At 40.5% G+C, this 20,183-nt stretch overlaps 1 protein-coding gene and 1 long non-coding RNA gene across 5 annotated transcripts in view; one reads left to right on the top strand and one right to left on the bottom strand.

Moving 5' to 3' along the window:
• Positions 1-10,695, top strand: part of DESI2 (desumoylating isopeptidase 2) — a 30,014-nt gene extending 19,319 nt beyond the window's left edge. For 2 of the 3 annotated variants that reach the window (XM_075597085.1, XM_075597084.1), the window contains exon 5: positions 2,833-10,695. In XM_075597085.1, the coding sequence (XP_075453200.1) occupies positions 2,833-3,063 (231 nt within the window). In that variant the 3' untranslated portion in view covers positions 3,064-10,695. The remainder of the gene's footprint in view (positions 1-2,832) is intronic. The other variant, XR_012801071.1, reaches the window with a different exon arrangement.
• LOC142493307 (uncharacterized) lies at positions 1,095-17,883 on the bottom strand. Of its 2 annotated transcripts, XR_012801073.1 has the most exons (5): positions 17,157-17,883; positions 15,061-15,409; positions 14,789-14,939; positions 3,480-3,564; positions 1,095-2,075 (listed from the first exon to the last, which is right to left on the bottom strand). It is a non-coding gene; the product is annotated as an uncharacterized LOC142493307 (long non-coding RNA). The 2 variants fall into 2 exon arrangements; XR_012801072.1 differs by lacking the exon at positions 17,157-17,883 and having other exon boundaries at positions 15,061-16,246.
• Between the last annotated feature and the right edge of the window lie 2,300 nt (positions 17,884-20,183).

Genomic DNA, 20,183 nt, shown 5'->3' with positions numbered 1-20,183 from the left:
GAGTTGCAAGTAAACTTGCCTGTCATGTATATTCTGAGGTATATAAACACTCAATGTAGCCAAGACAGGGGAGGGACAGCAGAGCCACTGCTGAAAGTAACAGAATTATCTCTTGGCTTTCGCTCAGTAAAAGAGAAAGGAAGCAACTATACTGTACAGTAGGTACATGTCAGCACTGACATTACTAGTCTATTGTAGTAAGCTGGTGACATTGCAAAGTGTTTGGCATGTGCTGTGTTGGTGGACAATCTTGAGGCGATACCATATTAGTGAGGGGCTGAGCAGAAGTATACAGTTTATGTATGTTCTTAAAGCTGCGATGCACTAACATTTTGAAATAGCAGAGGCACTATAAGAATATACACTTTGGCACCGACTAGGACCCAAAAGGTAACTTTGTTGTTTACACAGAGAAGGCATGCTTCCCTTTTGCTGCCCAACTACCAATTAGAGAAGCTAAGGAAGTATTATACAGCTCAACTCTGTTATAGCCCAGTCCTCGGGGGCCACCTGATCCGACCGCGCTATAACTGGAGTCGCGCTAATTTTTTTTTAAATGGCCGTCGCGCGCCCTATCGGGAGGAGGTGGAGTGATGTGCGGGCAGCCCTACATGGCCCCTAGCAGCCACTGTAGTTCTCCCAGCATTCCCCGCACTCCCCTCAGCAGCTCCGCACCAGCCAACCACGGATCCCCGCAACTATCCTCCAGCCTCGCACCGATCGCCCCCCACCTATTTCCCCCCCCAGCCTCGCGCCGATCCCCGCACCGCCCCCCCTCTTAGCCTCGCGCCGATTCCTGCACCGACCCCCCCCCCCCAGCCTCGCGCCGATCCCACAGCCTTGCACCATCTCCCCCCCCCCCAGCAGCCCAACGATGCCCCCAAAGGTGGGCTGACACCAAAGGTAGGGTGTGCTGTGAGTGTGTTCAGTGTGCTGTGTGTATGCAGTATGCAGTGAGTGTATGCTGTGTGTGCAGTGTGCAAAAAAAATTTGGGATTTTTTTTTTTTATTATTTAAAATCGGGGTCCATGCTCAAACAGTGTTATAAGTGGATCCGCGGTATAGCGGATCGCACTATAACGGGGTTGAGCTGTATTATTTTGACGGATCCTCTGTGTATTCTTGGTGAGGCAGAAGTGGAAATCTGAAAAGGAGATATATTAGGGTTCACACTTGGCTGCTAATGGTGTAGTGCAGCGTTTCCCAAACGTTTTTTTTTTTCCGTGGCCCGGCTATTTTTATACTTCTCCTTTGTGACCCACTAAAAATTTTATCGCCTATAGGTAAAATTAAACAGATATGAATGTCCATAGAGTTTTTATATATTATAATAAACAAGCATTTATTCTTACAAAAATGTAAAGAAATCAAACGAAAACCAATAAATTCTTAATGAGAAGTGTGATGCTGTTTCTTCTTAACTAGAAACTTCAGGTTTCAAGAAAAAGATGATAACTTTATTCTTAGATCCGATTCGACTTTCAATCGGTGTCAATATATTTTTTTAGGAAAACCAATGTGGAAAAGCCTGCTTCACACTTCTAGGTCGTGACACGCGGCATTAGAAATTTTTAGGCGACCCGGCATTTTGCTTTCGTGGCCCGGTGCCGGATCGCGACCCACCATCTGGGAAACGCTGGTGTAGCGCACTTTGCTACAGGAGCCCAAGAGGAAAATACAGTGAACTTTCCCAGCTACTTGTTGGGTTCTGTCTATACATCAAGGCAAAAGTAGTGCAGTTCTGGTGCAAAAAATGCACTGATTTAGCAAAGAGAGAAATCATATTGCTTTCTGTGGTGCATAATGTTCTCTCTCCCTTAAGACCGGTCTTTCAATGAACATCTTTGCTGGAGAGTCCAGACGTGAATGGGTCGCTTTTGTATTCTCAGTGATGTAAAATCAGAACAAATATTTGAATTCCTTCCAAATAAATTAGTTAATCCCAAAGGCATATATGTTTCCTGTTGGAGCATTCGTACTACGTTTTTCTGCTGAAATGACCGCATGGTTTCAAGATGAAGTCATTGGAGTGTTAGAAGCTCAATTTTGTGTATCATCCACTTTGGTGCCTCTTCCTATGAATGTTGGACATTGAAGGAAAGTGTGAGATTACCTCTGATTCAAAGGTATTACATATGCATTTACTAATAATAAGCAAAACAATCAGGTTTCTCTCAACATATGTCAAGGTGTGGCCTAGATGCTAAATCCACTGTTTCAACAACATAAAAAAAGAACTTTTGAAAAAAAGCACAATGTGTAATATAGAACCATCCTTAAAGAATAAAAGATGGGGGTTGGAAGGATGGGGAATTGGTTATCAATCTCCTCACTTCAAAACTAATAAGCCATTAGATCAGTGGTAGACAACATATGGATGTTATATGCTGCTCTCTCCAACCCCATTCCCCTCCTCTCTCGCTTTGCTGCTCTCTCCCCCCCCTCTCTCGCTTTGCTGCTCTCTCCCCCCCCCCCCTCCTCTTTCTTTGCTCTCTCCCCCCCCCCCTGTCAGTGGGGGTCCATACTTTTTCCGCTGTGCCTGCAAGTTCCCCCATATTCTCCTGCAGACGGACCATGGGGAGAGGCGGTTGGAGTGCCGCAGTGGGAAGTCCCTATGGGCCTTCTGTTGCCCACCAGGGCATTAGATGATGGCTGTTTGTCTTTGATCAATGCTTTTTTTTTTTTTAATTTAATTTTTTTTCCAAATCAGGAAAGGTTGGTTAACAGCTCTTTATGACTCTAAAGAAAGCCAATGTATTTTAATTAAACTAATAAAACACGTTCTATAGTTATCTTTACCCACTCTTCTTCCTATTCTGACTTATTTTGCAGATCCTCTGCGGTAAGGAAGTCCCTCGTTGGGTGAACAGACTGGCCTACTTCAGTTCCTGCGTACCGTTTCTACAAAGCTGCCTACCCAGGGAATGGCTCACGCCTGCTGCCCTCCAATCCAGCGTCAGCCAGGAGCTGCAGGAAGAACTGGAGGAAGCAGAGGACGCCTCAGTCGCGGCATCCACCTCCACAACAGCAATGCCCAGACCTGGCCGCCACACCAAACTATAGGAGATGATTTATGGGGACCTTCTGAGAGAAGATATAGTTTGCAATTAAAAGTATTTAGAATGATCTCCAGCAACTGACATAGACTCATCATCCAACAATGGACATTTGTTCCATGTTAGGAAATTTGAGCCGTCTCTTCAGCTCAGGATCCCGTTTGTATTAAATCAGACTCAGCGTGATGGGTAATTTGATACAAAGCCACTTTGTTATCCTATTTTTTTTTTCACCCATATTTCATAAATCTCTTGCATACATTTCCGTATTTTTCCCCCCAGTATTTTGGATTTTTGCTGTTTACACGTCCTACTTTGCATCCAGCCACTGATAAAGGGAGAAAGAATACTCGATCGCTTCCCACAACAGGCGGTGAAATGGTCTTTTACCTCAACTGTAGCAGAAGCATGTAAATACTTTACCTCAGATCCAGAAGGAGCGACCTCAGCGGTTCCCCGAAGTGGTCAGATGAGTTTCATACAAGGGCTTAGACGTTGGTTTGGTTGTCTGTGGGGGGGAAAAAGCCGGAATCATTGCTTTACGATTGAAGCAAGACCACTGGGTTGACAGAAGTATAAGACACGCAAGCCAATCAGGAAGTGAAGGTGAAATAATGCATTGCACTTTAGCAGTTTGCTGTTACTTCATCAGTCTAACTACCTACTCGGCACTGATTAGATACGTGCGAGTACAATCCCTACACAACATAACGAATACACTTTGCGTCCTAAACAAAGGAAACACCACCCTTAACACTAATAAGTAATAACTTAAAACATATTGTTGTCTACACCACAAAATATGAAAACAATACTCCAAAAAGCGATCACTCCTCAGAGCAACGTCTTCGGGCACGCAAAGGGTTAATTGATCCGCACTTGCGTCCAATGTATGTACACCGCACGTTTAACTCCTTCACTTGCAGGTGTCTGGGGAAGTATTGAAGACCCTTCTGACAGTGAAGGGGTTAACACATGTTTGTTTAACAACTGCAGTTCCATCTTACAAGGTTTTTCGCAGTTGCTGTCGGGGTGAGATCTTGTGGAAGTCTTAACCTCACTGCTATTAAAATCATGTCTGGCAAATGTTACAATGGGTGATGAGAAATGAAAGTGTTGTGACTTTTTTCCCCCTGGTATTTGTTGTGTGGTTGGATTTAGTTTTTTTTCATGGATTATTACAATGATGACTTGTTTTGTATCGAGCCTCTTGTTGCAAAGGGAGATGCTCAATGAAGTCCTACCAGCCTGTAGTGTTCATATTTACCAGATCAGGGATTTTGAGACCTGCATGATTTTTGACAATCATGTCTCAATTACTTGTTTAAAACAACAAAAAGGAGCTTATTCCCATGCAGTGTGGTTCTACCTGTATATGATTGGATCATTTTTGTGTCTCACTTCGAACCATGCAATGATTTAAAAAGGCCACCTTCATTATAAAACATAATAAAAAAAATAATACATACACTTATGTAACTATGTATTGTAACCATGTATTATTTGTCATCATAACTCTATGCCCAGGACATACTTGAAAACGATGTAACTCTCAATGTATTACTTCCTGGAAAAAACATTTTATAAATAAGAAAGAAAATTAAAGTTTTTCTAGTATAATCTAACACCCAATTGAAAAAATGCATCTAAATAAGCACTGGCTGTGCATGTGTTCATGCAATGCAAGTTTATAAATGCCTAGATTAAAACGGTGCTCTATTTTACAGGCTGTAAATACTTTAGTCTTTCACCTTTCCAAAGGACAAACTTGAGCATTATGACACGGTTTAATAGGTTACAACTAGGGGATTGACTCCTACAAAAAAAAATATACAAGAGTAAGTATTTTTAAATCGTTTTCAATGTTTTCCTAGCAATTGTGGTAAATCTTACCTGAACGTTCACGTTTTGTTCACTGCCCTTAACCATCTCCCCCTTCTGACCCTTTCTAGTTGATTATTTAATATGCTGAAGGTTGGAATACATGTCTACCTTATTACTGAGATGCAGTAACATCAAACCTGCCCCTCCAGACGAAGAGTATTTCATACTCTTACCTGTGTGTTGGTTTTGTTTTTTAAATACATCCATCAACTTAGTATTAAACACGTGGGTTTAATTTTATCCCATTTGAGACCCCAGTTTTAAGTCCCTACTTCAGATGTCCAGTGGCGAGCATATCCACATTTTTGTTCAATCCCTTTGGTAAAGCAAGTGTAGTGGCTCTTTAGCATAAAGTAGTTAATCCTATTGACTCCTGCTGCCTGTCTTTATTTTCCCTGCTTATTAAGATTGGATCTCTTCAAATACGGAAACCCATGTGCACATCCTATACAAGAGCACAGCAATCACAACATGGCATTGTTTTATATTCATATCCTGTGCACTATACCTGTATTATCTATTAACTGAGACCTAAAGTCCCATTGCTTTCTATATATGTTACTTTTTAATCACCTCTATTAGTGTTCTTATTTTCAGACAAGGTAAAACACTAAACACATGGATTGCATAAACTATTTCACCTACTAGTTGGCCTAATTTGTTAGTTTTGGTAGTAATATTTTTTCCTAGGCTTAGGTAAGATACCTTCCTTGAGAGTTTGGGGTATTTATACTTCTGCAGTATCATTCAAAAGACTGGACTACGTTTACCAAGTAGTGCAAGTGCATAAGAGACCTTCTGGTGGTGGAGGACACTTTATGGTAAATGTGCTTCATTAGGCTGGAATAGCACTACTTGGTAAATAGGGGCCTATGTGACTGTTGTCAACTTTAAAATAGGCTCCAAGTCTATGACTTGTAGTTGGCCATGTAATGTTGCTGAAATTAGAAATGTTAAAGTATTCTTGTTACCACCATAATAATGTGCTTTGAATTTTGGAAATTGCATTGAAGGTTGTTTAATAGTTGGTAACAAAATCTTCTCAGAATGAAAATATAATATATAGAAACAGATTTGTGTAAAAGGGACAGTTAAAACGATTACACTAGATTTTTGGCATTCATTTTTATGCACAATTTTTTTTTCTTTACATGAAATGCGTAGGGTAGTGGAATCAAATTTATTTAGTGTATTTATTTCAGTGTTAAACAACAAAAAGCCATGTACAAAAACTGACAGTGAATGTAGGTCTACATGCTGTAAGTTCCTTTTCTGACCCTTCTGGTAGCACTGCATGTTTGTCATCTTTAATACGGAAGGTGTTGTACCCCATCTATAACCATGATACATCTAAACTAGTTGGATGTTTTTCGTAAGTCCTCAGCCTTCTGCAATGGAAAGTCACTCGGGTTCCCATTCAATATGCTGTGTAGCCGCCTCCCATGCTGAAGAAGAGATCCACGCCATTCCAATGAATGAGACTAAAATTGTCAGGCAATTAGGGTAACCCTAACCCTCGCTGTATTTTGAATAAAGACCATAGAGTAACAGGCTCTCATTTCTTGCGCTAAAACTGGCTGGCCAGGAAACTGATTTACGCCTGTCTTCAGTTCCCTCTGCTGAAGGTGGAAGTATCTATAGCTAGAAAAATATGTATAAAATGCCTGTGCCTCAATTTTTGGAAGGGATTCCACTATCCCTCCTACAAAAGATTTCACTGGCTATACTTGTACTGTAGTCCACTTTCCATGTTCAACTCCACACAAAGTAAAACTTGCAGTGCTGCTTTAATAATTTAAATGTTTGCTTGCTTGCGAAGATTAATGTTTTTTTGTGTGATGGTTTTTCTTTTAGTATTGTCCATAAATTTCAACGGATGAACTTATTGACAGTGGGTAGATACACGCTGTCATTTTTTATTTTTTTCAGCACGGTGATTAAAATAGGCTTTGGTAGCTATGTTGGTCCCTTATTTCATGTGTAAAAAAAAAAAAATCAGGACTGATACCTTGGACGAACAATTCTTTACAATAGACGTTTTCAAACCTCACAGGACACTTCTTCAGGTTTATGCACATACAACGTCTAATGGAAAAAGGAGCCCAGTAAGCATCGAAAGCGTGTCTACTATAAACTTTTTTGTAGTCCAATAAAAGGTATTGATGCCTGTCTTTTTTTTTTTTTTTTTTTTTTTCCCCCCTCATTTTTTCAGCCCCTTCAGTATTGCAGGTTGATACTTGCAACCCATTCTTGCAGTGCAGGGATTAAGAATCAAACATTTAACCGGCTTGTACCAGTTGCTCATAATACAATGAATGGGGCCCTTCACATTTTATATTGATGTTTTTTGTTATTACCAATGAAAAAATATATTTGTGTTGGGGCTCCTCTGATCTAGCAAGAGGGTAAAATGGGATTGGCGCGAAGGGAATTCTTCATAATTAAGTGGAGTGTAAAACAAAAATACCAAATAGATGACATTTTATTCATTCAGCATTTTGTTCTTCTGCGGTACCATCCTGTGGGTTCAATCCCTGCATCTTCATTGTAGCCAAAAATACAATATACAATATAAAATATTTCCAGCAGTTTGGTTTTGAATTCTTGAAGCCATTTATTGTTGAACTTACAGTAACTCTCCAGAATCTAGGCTTTTTAGGTAATGCTTTGTGTTTAGAAGAGCACAAATACACTACGTTGTAATCTAAAATGTATGTCTGTGTGGTTGATGTATTGAGTTCTGCCCTGGCAGCTCCTATCCATATTTATACTCAGAATCCTTTGTGCTCGCACTTATTTTTCTTTTTAAGACCATTTAGTCAGAATGTTACTTGTTATGCATCTTATTTTAAAGCTTTTTTTTCATACATCTGTACCCTGTATTGTCCTACTGACCGTGTGATTTTAAAAAAAACGCATCATACAAACTAAAAGACGGGTTACATACATTTTTTTTAAACATAGGCTCAAAATTGTTTTAAGTTGCATATATAAATAAGTCACTATACACAATATTATAAATAAAATGGGGTTCTCTTTCCAGGACTGAAGTCGCAATGAATGACATTGGAAGGTTGAAGTGCATTGAGATTTATTTTTTTCCTAATTTGGAAATTGTTTAAACATATCCTTTTCTTCCATCACATGAAGACGTGGGGGAAATTAATATGTGGATGCTGCCCTTGAAGCAGAACCCAGCTTAGGTTTAAGTGAATGCCTGCCTCCTAGTATTATAAATGACATCGCAAATTCAAGGAGAAAAGGACATCTCTGTTTAATATTTGATTTCATTGTGTTGTGCTCCACTAACATGCAAGCATGTGTAATAATAATAATATGAAAATTCAGGTGGTTGAGTGAAGAAAGATGGAATGTAAAGTAGTTTTTTGGTGATTTAGAAATGTTGATTTAAATGATTTTTCATGTCGTTTTTACTTTATTTATTTAATGTCCTTGTCAAATACATCAACTTTTTATTTCAATTCCACAACCTGTTATGTTGATGACTAATCCTGTCTCTGAAATCGATGCCACGAAATTGTTTTTAGGGATGATGGTGCTGTAACCTTGTTTGGAAGGTTTTGGAAACACAAGCTTGATGCCTAAGAATGATCACATTTCCTCTTGAGTAACTTTAACCGGGTTAGAAATCTTCAGCAGCTAACTTACATTTGAAAGAAGTCCTATTTGTTTGTTTTGTGTGTTTGTTTTTTAACGCAATTCCTAAATTGTGTTGGAAGTTCTTGAGCTCCCTATGAGGAAATGCTTTTGGGAATGTGGTGAAGTTGTTCAATAATAAGACATTAAAATGTCAAGCTGGTTTGGTTGTGTATAGTTGTACTGCACATCACCACTCCGCTGTTACCAAACTCAAACTGGTCTTAAGTAATTGACCATGTTAGTAGGAAAGTATTTTGGTAGTGTGACAAGCCTATTATGTTAAGTAGTAAGACTGATATTGGCTTTCTATGTTAACCGTAATACATTGGACTAAGAAAGTATGTTGCAGGAATCCTGAGGCAGATAAGGCCGCGATTATAGTGGGTGCGCGTCACGAACAGACCCCTTCTCTGAGGCCACACAGAGCGTGCAAGTGATGCAGAGCGACCGCGCAGCAGATTTTTGAAAAAGACAAATGGTTGTCTTTTCACGTGACGGCCTCGTCACACGAGCGGTTCAGCCGATGAGGGTGAACCAGCCTTGTGACGCGTTTGTCCCCTCGCCTCGGACCTCAGTGCAGGGATCGCTCGAGCAACAGGCGCCATGCACTCCGTGTGCACGCCTACTATAAACGCAGCCTAACCATTCGATTAGCAGATAAGGTTATTGACCACTGTTTCATGTGTGGCACAATCAACATTAGCTAATTGAATTGACAACAATGTAAGTGATGTTGATTTAATGTGCTTACCATACAGATGTGCTGTTTTTGTTTATTTTTGGCAGAATGGTTTTTTTTGTGGTGTCACTGCAAATTTTCTGTATTTGAATACTCTAATTTTGTCTTTCTAGCTGCAAGCAGTTAAGGGAGTGATCATGTGGTGCTATAGCAAGAGTTATGGAGGCATTACTTAATGCGCATAAGATAATTGGATATATCAATTTTTGCTCCTTTCCTTTCAGCCATTTAATCACCATTGTTAGCTTCAGGAAAAATAACCCGGTCTTAACAGGTTCTATTCTCATGTAACAAGGAAACTTGAAAACAAGTTACCTACATTTAACGCAAATTCTAACGTGCTAACTAGCTTATGCAAACACTGTATATAGCACTAGTGAAATTCGCCTTGCCCGTCATCTTTGTTGATAATGTTGGCACTGTTCTATAAATATTCAGGCAATAGCTGCGGCAGTAATTCCAAGTTGGCGCACTCCCGTGTTATCACAGGCCATGCGCAATCCACTACATGATATGAAAAGATAAAATACGTAGACACTGCCATAATCATGGTTTGAAATCTCTGCAACTGGATCATGGTAAAAGAAATCTGTTATCTTTTACAACCATGAGTATTTGCCCTTAAGTATTTTTGATACTATATTATCGTAGGTCCTTTTTTTTGTTTCTCATTCTCTTCCACAGATACAAGCAACCCCTATTGTTGACAGAATAGCCTGCAATGTATGGCTATACTGTACAATGTATAGCAGGCTTCTCTGGCATTTAGGTGATTTACTGATCATTGCTTTGACATCTATAATTGATGTTGTATCCCCATCATGGCTTTTGTGTGATCCTGCTGGCAGTGAAGGGCTTGTAACAAAATAAGTCCAAATCTTAACTACAGTGTTTACAAGAAATCCACCTTACGTTATACACTAGATATGCTCTGAAAGGTTTTAATAACTTTTAGGAAGACATTTGTAAACTTGAAAAGGTCTATTGACTTAACTCACAGTTTAAAGATTTATTTTGTTCAACTGACACATGGTAGACAAACCATGAGGAATACAAGTGTTTTTAAGAAACCTCATACGGTATTCTGAGCCTTTTCAATTCATGTTTTATTTGTATTGTGCATACTTTTTCTTGTCTTTCATGGTATAAAAAGCTGTTTTCCACAATCTGTGTCCTCACCCGATTTAATTTTATCCCCTTTTGCTGTTTTTCTTTTCAAGATATCTGTAATACTTTTTGATAACACAGTGCAGATACAGCCTTTAATTTGAGGCTCTTTTCCACCAGAAGAGAAAATAAAACTGTATTTTTTTAAACAATAAATAGTTGTGTTGGTTAAATAAAAAATTAAATTGACTCAGAATTGAAGTTGTCTTTTTGCGTTTCCTTTTTTCTATTTTGCAGGAACAGGTACAGTGTTAAAACAATAGAATTAAAATGCGCTGACACTTGTATAGGTCATTCATTTTTTACTAGCATTTAATATTTGTTACCCACTCCTGTACAGCCTGCTTGTTATTTTTTTTTTGGAAATGAGACACCAGTACATTCATCCTTTTTTTTTTTTTTTTTTAAGCTTTTTCTAAAAATGATTATTCCATAGTAGTCCAATGTGGCCTTCAGGGCATTTTCAAACTAAAATCTCCATTTGTAGTCAGAGATTTATGGCAGTAACCTGTTTAAGGGATTACATGTGGGTGACTGATGTTTTCTTTTTAAATATATATTTGTATTATGACACTTTGAAAACTTGGTGCACTGAGACTATGTGGAGCTATGTGTAAAGAGAGATACTTTTTAAAATGAATTGAAAGAGCACATTGCAGTAAATTGCAGCATTTTCACCAGTGGCATATATAATTCTTCATGTTCTTACGTACAGCACACTTATTATTATTATTCTTTTTATCCTTTCAGATACAATTAAAAACAGCTGCTTTAAGCTCAATTTCCCAGCACAGCAATTGTCTAATCTATTATTCAATAATATATGCAATATGAATTTTACGATAATAACTTTTATATAGCACTTTTCTCACAATGGAACTCGAAGTACTTCAGTTGTAGAAAATAAAAAAAAAACAGTTGGAAAATAGAGCAAACACAAAGAAAGATGCAATACAACGATGGGATGGTACTGTAGTTATTAAATGCTGGACAGGTTGGGATGAGTCAGTCAAGATAAACTATTTGTAACCATTTTTGCTTATTAACCAGACCATATGGCACTTATTTTATATACTATGAAGCCAGAATTGGTCACCTATTTCTGAGGATATTGTAGAAGCCTATGTGCCCATTCTGAAGCTTGAGACTGGTCACTAAAATGCCCTCTTATTTATACTGTACCATGATTCATTTGTATTATGTTACACTGCTTGCGTCTCATACTATACATTCATTCTCAGGGCTTAAATTCTGTGCAGTAGTGAAGTCTCGGAGCAGTTTCTCAGCCCAGAAAGTATTAAAACAAGCATATACAGCATATTTTTTTTTTTATAAATGTTTTTCCTTTATTGGTGTCATACAGCGCATTGGTACATGTTACAGACATTGGCCAACGGGCCATCTCAAAGATACGGCGCAGTACATGTACATAGCGTGGGGGGGTTGATGACACACAATAAACCCTTTTCCTTTTTTCAGTGGTGAAAAAGAGAGGGGGCGACGAAGGAAGGGTGGATAGTTGGGAACGACTTTGGACAAAGAGGGGAGGGGGGGAGGGAGGATAAGGGGGGGGAGGGATTTGAGGTTCGGCGGTCAGGGGGAGGGGGGTAATGCGGTAAGGTTTATGTGGGAGTTGGATCGCTCAATCCTGGCCAGGGTTCCCAGACCGAGTAAAACTGTGGCATTTTTTGTTTCAACATTGCCGTCAGTCTTTCCATGCTCATAATTCCGTCTACCCTAGCGATCACTGTTCTTCTAGAGGGGGCTTTGATTTTCTTCCAGGCCGCTGCTACGCAGCATCTCGCAGCCGTCAGTATTGCTGCTGTGAGCCTGGCAGCAGGGGTAGGGAGGTCGTCAATTGGTTTTCCCAGCACGTAGGTCAGAGGGTCCAGGGGTATCTCTATATCCAGGGTCTCGGTCAGGAGGCCCTGGATCCGGGACCAGTATCTTTGGATCTCCGGGCATGTCCACCAAATATGGGACATGTCCCCCCTTTGACCACATCCCCTCCAGCATTCGTCTGGGGTGCCTGGGTAGATTTGGCTCAGTCTACTCGGGGTCAGGTACCAATGAAATAATATTTTGTAGATATTTTCTTTTGTGAATGAACAAATTGATGTTTTGGTGGCTGCCTCCCAGATATCCTCCCAGTCCTCAAGGTCCAAGTTAGTATTTAGGTCTTCGTTCCATTTCTGCATATACAGATGATTAGGGGGGGGCTGGGATGCCTCGAGCGTTTTGTATATCCCCGAGATGAGGCCCTTTTGGTACTCGCCTTTGAGGCAGAGGGTCTCGAATCTGGAGCGCGGCGGGAACCTTAGGCTAGGGGACTGGGTTCTCAAGAAGTGCCGAATCTGTAGGTATTGAAATATAGGTAAATCAGGGGACGAAAGTTTAACTCTCAGTTCCAGGAGGGGCATGACCTCGTCGTTTTCCAGCAAGTCCGCAACCACTCTGATGTTTAAGCCTTGAAATTGGCTGAATTGGGGTCGGGAGCAACCGGGTGGGAAATCCGGGTTCCTGAATAAGGGGGTCAATTGAGAGGGGGTTGAAGCTAGGCCATATTTCCTCAAGCTTTTCAGTAAAATTCTTGCAAACAGGCTGAACCCTATTCTCCCAAGGCTAATTCATATAGACCAGGTGGGATTTGTGTCAGGAAGACAGGCCTCTGACAACACCCGCAAAATTATTGATATTATAGACCACGTGCGCCTCAATCAGTCCCAGGCCCTGATACTAAGCCTCGATGCGGAGAGGGCCTTTGACCGCATCAGATGGTTCTTCCTCGACCAAACGATGCGCCAGTTTGGCTTCTCCGGACCATTCCTTGCTGGCGTCCGAGCCCTCTATACTAACCCAACGGCCCTGCTAAAACTCCCAGGAGGCCGCTCCAACCCAATAACAATCCAAAACGGCACCAGACAAGGCTGCCCCCTTTCCCCCTACTCTTCGCCCTGTCCATAGAGCCCCTGGCCGCCCGGATCAGAACTGAACCCACTGTTAAAGGTATCCTAGTCGGAGACAGGGAATATAAAATATCCCTGTTCGCTGATGACATAATTCTCACCCTGTCAGATCAACTCACCTCCCTTCCCAACCTAGAAAAACTCCTTGACCAGTTTGGCCAACTGTCAGACTATAAAGTCAATACAGACAAGTCGGAGGCACTTAACATCTCCCTACCGAACCCCGTATGGTCAGCCCTACAAAAGAAATTTAAATATAAATGGAATAGTTCCCATATCAAATACCTTGGGATTAAAATAGCGAGCTCATATAGCTCGCTATACCAAATCAATTACCCCCCTCTCTTCCGCCAGATCTTAAGAGATCTAGAGACCTGGCAAACCCACCAGATCTCCTGGTTCGGAAGAATAGTGTCCACCAAAATGAATATCCTACCCCGCTTGTTCTACTACTTTCAGACCCTCCCCGTACCCGTCCCACTAGCAGAACTGAGGAATATCCAGGCCCATATCCTAAGGTTCATTTGGCAACAACGGAGAGCCAGGGTCCCACGGTCAGTACTTTTAGCCTCGAGGACGAGAGGGGGTCTGGGGGCGCCGGACGTACTCCGATACTACCAATCAGCCCAGCTGAGGCAGGCGGTGGTGTGGAACAGCCCCCCCACCTCTAACTGCTGGCTGGAGATAGAGACACACCATGCGTCCCCGAACCCCCTCTCGGCCCTACTGTGGTCCCCAACCCACAAAAACAAGAAGCCACTGAGACTTGGCCTCGGGGCGATGAGATGCACGTGGTCGACATGGTTATATACAGCATATTTTAAACAAACTTGTTTGCATTAATTTTCAGAGAGCTACCACAGTAGATTTGACTTGCTAAATAACGCCTGCTGCATGTTTTTTGTAGTGTGACACAGCCAACATGTTTGAGAGAAAACTATTATTGCCAGTGGCCTTCACTGGATTCATAACAGATTGTGATGAAGTTTATTGGAATGACCTAATAGACGTAGATGTTTTAAATGAGCTGTCAAGACCATACGACATTCTTGTTCAATTGTGATCATAAATGCTCTGCCCTTGAAAGTTCATGCCTCGCATCAACAAATCATTGTATGTTGGTCCATAAAATGTGTCCATTACAAAAACGCGTACAATTTAAAAAAGAAATAGGCCCTTCTAGGACTGCTGGTTACATCAGAATTATCACTCATGTTCTACCCTAACCTCATCTCTTAGTGGTCATAGCTTTAATTTGTTTCTTAAATTATAAGATGTTATAAGAAAACACGTGATGAATAGTAGCCCATACTTACTTAGCGGTGCTATCCCATAAGACACCTTCTGGAACATTTACTTGAATGGGCTACACTGTCTTCTGGTGATGGAAGGTTTCTTTTGGCATAGCATGGCTTGGTAGATATGAGCCAGTGTTCCATAGAATATTATTTATCAAAGTCTTCCTGACTGCAAAACAAAGGTAGAAATAACGGCACCACATTTATCTGGCGGGGGAACGAATCCTTATTGCGTATCAGTGGGTTTTTTATGCCACATTTGCAGCTGAGAGACTTTGATAAATACGCACCTGAATGAAGGCACATTTTCTGCGCTTAATGCTCCATCTCAATTATTCACGATGTTGGAAAGATGGCAATCTAGTTAACCAATATCCCTCATAGCTCCTGCTCACCTTGACAATTCATGGAAACTTTAAGCGACGATGTTCATCATAGAAATCTAGTATGCAAGGAATACTGTTCGGGTAAAAGTTCGGAGGCTTAATTAGGAGTCCTGGTGAAGAGTATTTCCTCCTTTGTCACCTCCCAAAAAATGTGGGACGCATTAATATCACATCATAGGATTTTTGTAGGCATACACTTTGTGGTTATTAGAATCATTATGGGTGATATCCACATAGCTCATAACATGGTCACCTAAAACAAGAACGGATGTTACGTACCGAGCTTAATGCTTATCGTCAATGCTAATTATACGCTATTCTACATCTCATTAGCATAGGCTTAACCTCGGATTTATTGTAGTGTAATGTGGTGTTACAAGTATGACTTGCCACTACTAGATCCTGAAATATGTGATTAACTCAAGAAAATACTTGAAATAACACCGTTCGTTCCATCATGCATAACTGCTGTCGCACCCCTTCAGACCCTATAAACCCTTTTTTTCAGGGTCTTGATGGAATGGCAAGTTTAGGTATGACCTAACTAACATAATATGAAGTCCCTGTTAACCTCACGTTTGTGTACATGCGATGTTATGATAAGGCCTAATTTGAATGTCATCATCAACGGCTGTTATACTTCGTTATGCTCTTTACAGGAGAAACCATGAATTTGAACATGATACTGTATTAAGTTAGGTTAGCGTAACATTAAGGGTATATTCTATATACTCCAAAGCTGCCGTTCGGGAAAGTCAATGGAGACTTCATCTAAAAATGACCCAAACGGCTGCTTCAGGGTATATTGAATTTACCCCTAAGTCACTTAACAGAGCTTTGTGGATCTGGGCCTGTGACAAGTGGGTATGGCACGCTGAGTGGGCAAAGAGAGAGCACATTCTATTAACATTTGAAAGCCAGAGTGAGGAGAAACTGCATTTAAAATATAGTTTTAAAATGTCAACGCAATAAAGAGAAGCATAGTGCGGGGAGAGAGAGCGAAGCAGTACCAGAGAGAAGGCTAGAACATTTGCGATCAAGAGCAATGAAAGCAAGATGCACCTATATAAAGTTACTTAAGTAATAATCCCTGAAGAACAGGGCATTACTGGCCAATAATGCCCTGACTGGAAGAGTTGAAGGCCTGAGGCGAAGCTGAGGGACTTTAACCCAGCCAGGGCATTATTAGCCAGTAATACCCTGTTCTGAGGGGATTATTACTATTATAGGCTAAATGTAGGCTTATTTTTTTATTTTTCATATAAAAAGATACATTTTTGTAGTCATATTGATTTTTATCAGCATGATTGTCTACATTCTTATGCTTTTACTGCAAGTTTATTAAAAGTAAATTGTAAATATACACACACACACACACACACACTGCAACCCCCCTATATACACAAACACACACGCTGCAGTCCCCTCTACACACTGTGCAGCCCCCCCCCTCTACACCCACAAAACACTGCAGACACACACTAACAAAACAGACTGCTGCCCCCTCTACATCCATAAAAACACACACCAGCAGCCCCCCTCTACACCCACTGCAGCCCCCATGTAAACCCACACACTAGAGACACACACACACAAAACACTCTGCACCCCTCTTCCACCCACAAAACACACACTGCAGCCACCCCTCTGCACCTACAAAACACACTGCAGAGACAAACAAAATCAACAAAACCGACTCTGCCACCTCTACATCCACAAAACACACACCAGCAGCCGCCCCCTCTTCACCCACTGCAGCCCCCTGTAAACCCACCCACTGCAGCCCCCTGTAAACCCACCCACTGCAGCCCCCAGTAAACCCACATACTGCAGACACACCAACAAAACACTATGCACCCTCCTCCACCCACAAAAGACACACTGAAGCCAGACACAGCAGCTCCCCCTCTACAAGAACAAAACACACACAGCAGAAACACACCAACAAGACTCTGCTGCCCCCTCTACACCCACAAAACACACTCAGCAGACACACTAACCTTTCCCTTCACTCTCCTGTGCGGAGCTCTCTGCAGACAGGGTGGGGGAGGAGTCAGTGCCTTGCTGGTTCCTCCTGTCCAATCACCTCCCCTGTCTAAGAGCAAATTTCACTCTTTGTGAATGAAACCTGAAAGCTGATTGGCTGCCAAACTTGGCAAGCTGCCAAAAATTCTGGGCCATTACTGATTGGATAATGCCCGGAATTTTAACCAATCAGAGAGCAGGGATTTCAATAATGCCCTGAATTTTATTGTTTTAGTCTATAATCTATAATATAAATGCTACTTACCGGTCTTCTAGCACAGTGCTGTTGCACTTGACAATGCGAAAATATATATATAATTCGCAAAAATTTAAAGGACCATATTTATTAAGCTGTTTTTGCCCGTAAGGCACCTTCTAGCGCCTTGAAGTCAATAGGCTGTAAGGTGTCTTCCTATGTGTAAACTATTTTATAGCAGCTTAGTGAACTAGAGGGCATCTAAATCAATGTTTACTGCTGCTTACCCTTTAATGCTGACGGTTATAAACCAAGTAGTAGTTTCACTGGAGCTATAGCTTTTTATTCATTTCTAATTTCTATTTCCACATTTTACAGACTATAATTCGGTCACCTCTGCTATTTATATACAGACTTTATACAAAAATTCAAGATTGTTTATAGCCTTAGATGGCCCAAACCATCATGGGTATTAATATTCTGTGAATAAAAATTAAACTAACACCCTTGTGTTATGCAAACCTTTATATTAGGTCATGTAAACTATTTTTAAAAAAATACAAAAAAAGAATGCATCCCGAAATGCTGCTTAAAGACTGATTTTAAATGTAAAAGTACCGACCCCTCAACATACTTACACGCTGCTGGCAATTTATGTATATTTAACCATTTCTTATCTCTTAATTCTATTTAGCATATTACATAAAGCCTACAATACAACAAACCTTTCCATATTTCATAGCTGAAAAGCTCTTCAGTAACATGTTTTTGACAAAAGTGAATACGTTTACCTCGTCTGTATGATTCAATTTCATAAGCATACAAAAATATAATACACATGTATCCGTCATTTGGTCACCTCTTTGGCTCTGTCTAAAAAAAAGTCCAGAAATGTTAGATGTTAGCCCCACTCAGCAGGAGGAGGAGAAAAAGAGAGAGAAAGAGATGGTTTAATTTTCACTCTATTTGCCACTTAGCTCATGTTCTCTTGCTGGCTTCTGGGCTTTGACTACTGAGCATATTCTCTAGTTTATTGATTATTGTTTGCTACATTTGTACTGGGGTTACTCAGCTGGTTGGGGATACAGGGTGCAAGGAAGTACCTCGTGGTCCATTAGGACCTGAGGGAACGGGCTTGAGGAAGAGGTCTTCTCCCAGAAATGTTGCCCCCCTACTACCCTCCTCCACCTTCCTTCCCCCCCCCCCTTTTTTTCCCCCCATCTTCCCTCCTATTTTTCGTTTTGTGCACCCCCTGTCCCTGTTTTCCCTACATTATTTTTTAGAGTTCACTGACACATTACCCACTTGTGACATTTTTCCAAGTTTATTATTGTCACATACTTGCATTAAAATGGTTTACGGTTTTGCTTAATAATTTGAGAGTGCTGGAAAATTGGTTGTGTTATGTTAATGTTTTAGGAGGAGCCTGGGTCCTCCTTGTTCTTATTCTACCCTACACATAGTCATTGACTTTCATTCCTGAGTTCTGTCTATCACTTGTTTTGCTCAGAGAGGGATGTAATTTCTCTCCAGAAGTACTTTATGAGACTGGAAACTTGGGCAGGTAAACGGCAGATGAGGTTTAATACAGATAAATGTAAGGTTATGTATTTGGGAAGCAAGAATAAACAGGCGACTTACAAATTAAATGGTGATAAATTAGGAGAATCCTTGATGGAGAAGGATTTAGAAGTGCTTGGAGACTACAGGCTTAGCAATAGTGCCCAAAGTCATGCAAAGGCAAAGGCAAACAAGATATTATCTTGCATTAAACATGCAATATGATGAAGTGTCCGGGAAGCGCAATATGTGAAAAGAAATATAAATCGTGATAGTGCAATATTGTTAAGATTATGATCAGGATATAATGTCTTGGCTCAATAATTAATACTCACAAACGTGAGAGGGTATAAGGCACATAAAGGTATCTTTTAGGATGCTGTTAGTTTTCACTCGGTGGACAGGAGATGCAGAACTCAGTGTTCCCCCAAATATGTGGACTCCCATACTCCACATCACGAGGATTGACCGAGCAACCTCTACCGGGTTACAGCTGCATCTTCCTATAAATTTGTATAAGTATCACTGTTTATATATATATATATTTTTTTTTGCATATATTTTGCACCAGTATCACTGTGTATTAACTGATAATTTAGAGCGCCACATTTTGATAAGTTTCCTTTTATATTAAACATGCAATGACTGGAAGGGAAGTAAACATAATTATACCCCTTTATAAAGCATTAGTAAGACCACACCTTGAATATGGAGTACAATTTTGGGCACCACTCCTTAGAAAATACATTATGGAACTAGAGAGAGTGCAGAGAGGAGCCAGAGAATAAATGGGATGGATAATCAAACTTATGAGGAGAGTCTAGCTAAATTAGATTTTTTTTACAGTAGAAAAGAGGCGTCTAAGAGGGGATATGATAACTATATACAAATATATTCGGGGACAGTACAAGGAGCTTTCAAAAGAACTATTCATCCCAAGGGCAGTACAAAGGACTCAGGGTCATCCCTTAAGGTTGGAGGAAAGGAGATTTCACCAGCAACAAAGGAAAGGGCTCTTTACAGTAAGGGCAATTAAAATGTGGAATTCATTACCCATGTAGACTGTGATGGCAGATACAATAGATTTGTTCAAAAAAACAAACCATGAGCTTTAACAAATTTATACCGAAATAATTTACTAGGCAAAACACAGTAGAGGAATAAAGTGAGGTTTATTCGGGTAAACTCGCGTACACACAGTGAAATACAAAGATACGGGAAATATACACACTTGCTGGGGGCAAAA

This window comes from Ascaphus truei, chromosome 4, assembly GCF_040206685.1.
Source record: "Ascaphus truei isolate aAscTru1 chromosome 4, aAscTru1.hap1, whole genome shotgun sequence".
Classification (NCBI taxonomy): domain Eukaryota; kingdom Metazoa; phylum Chordata; class Amphibia; order Anura; family Ascaphidae; genus Ascaphus; species Ascaphus truei.
This window is presented reverse-complemented; position numbering and strand designations above follow the sequence as displayed.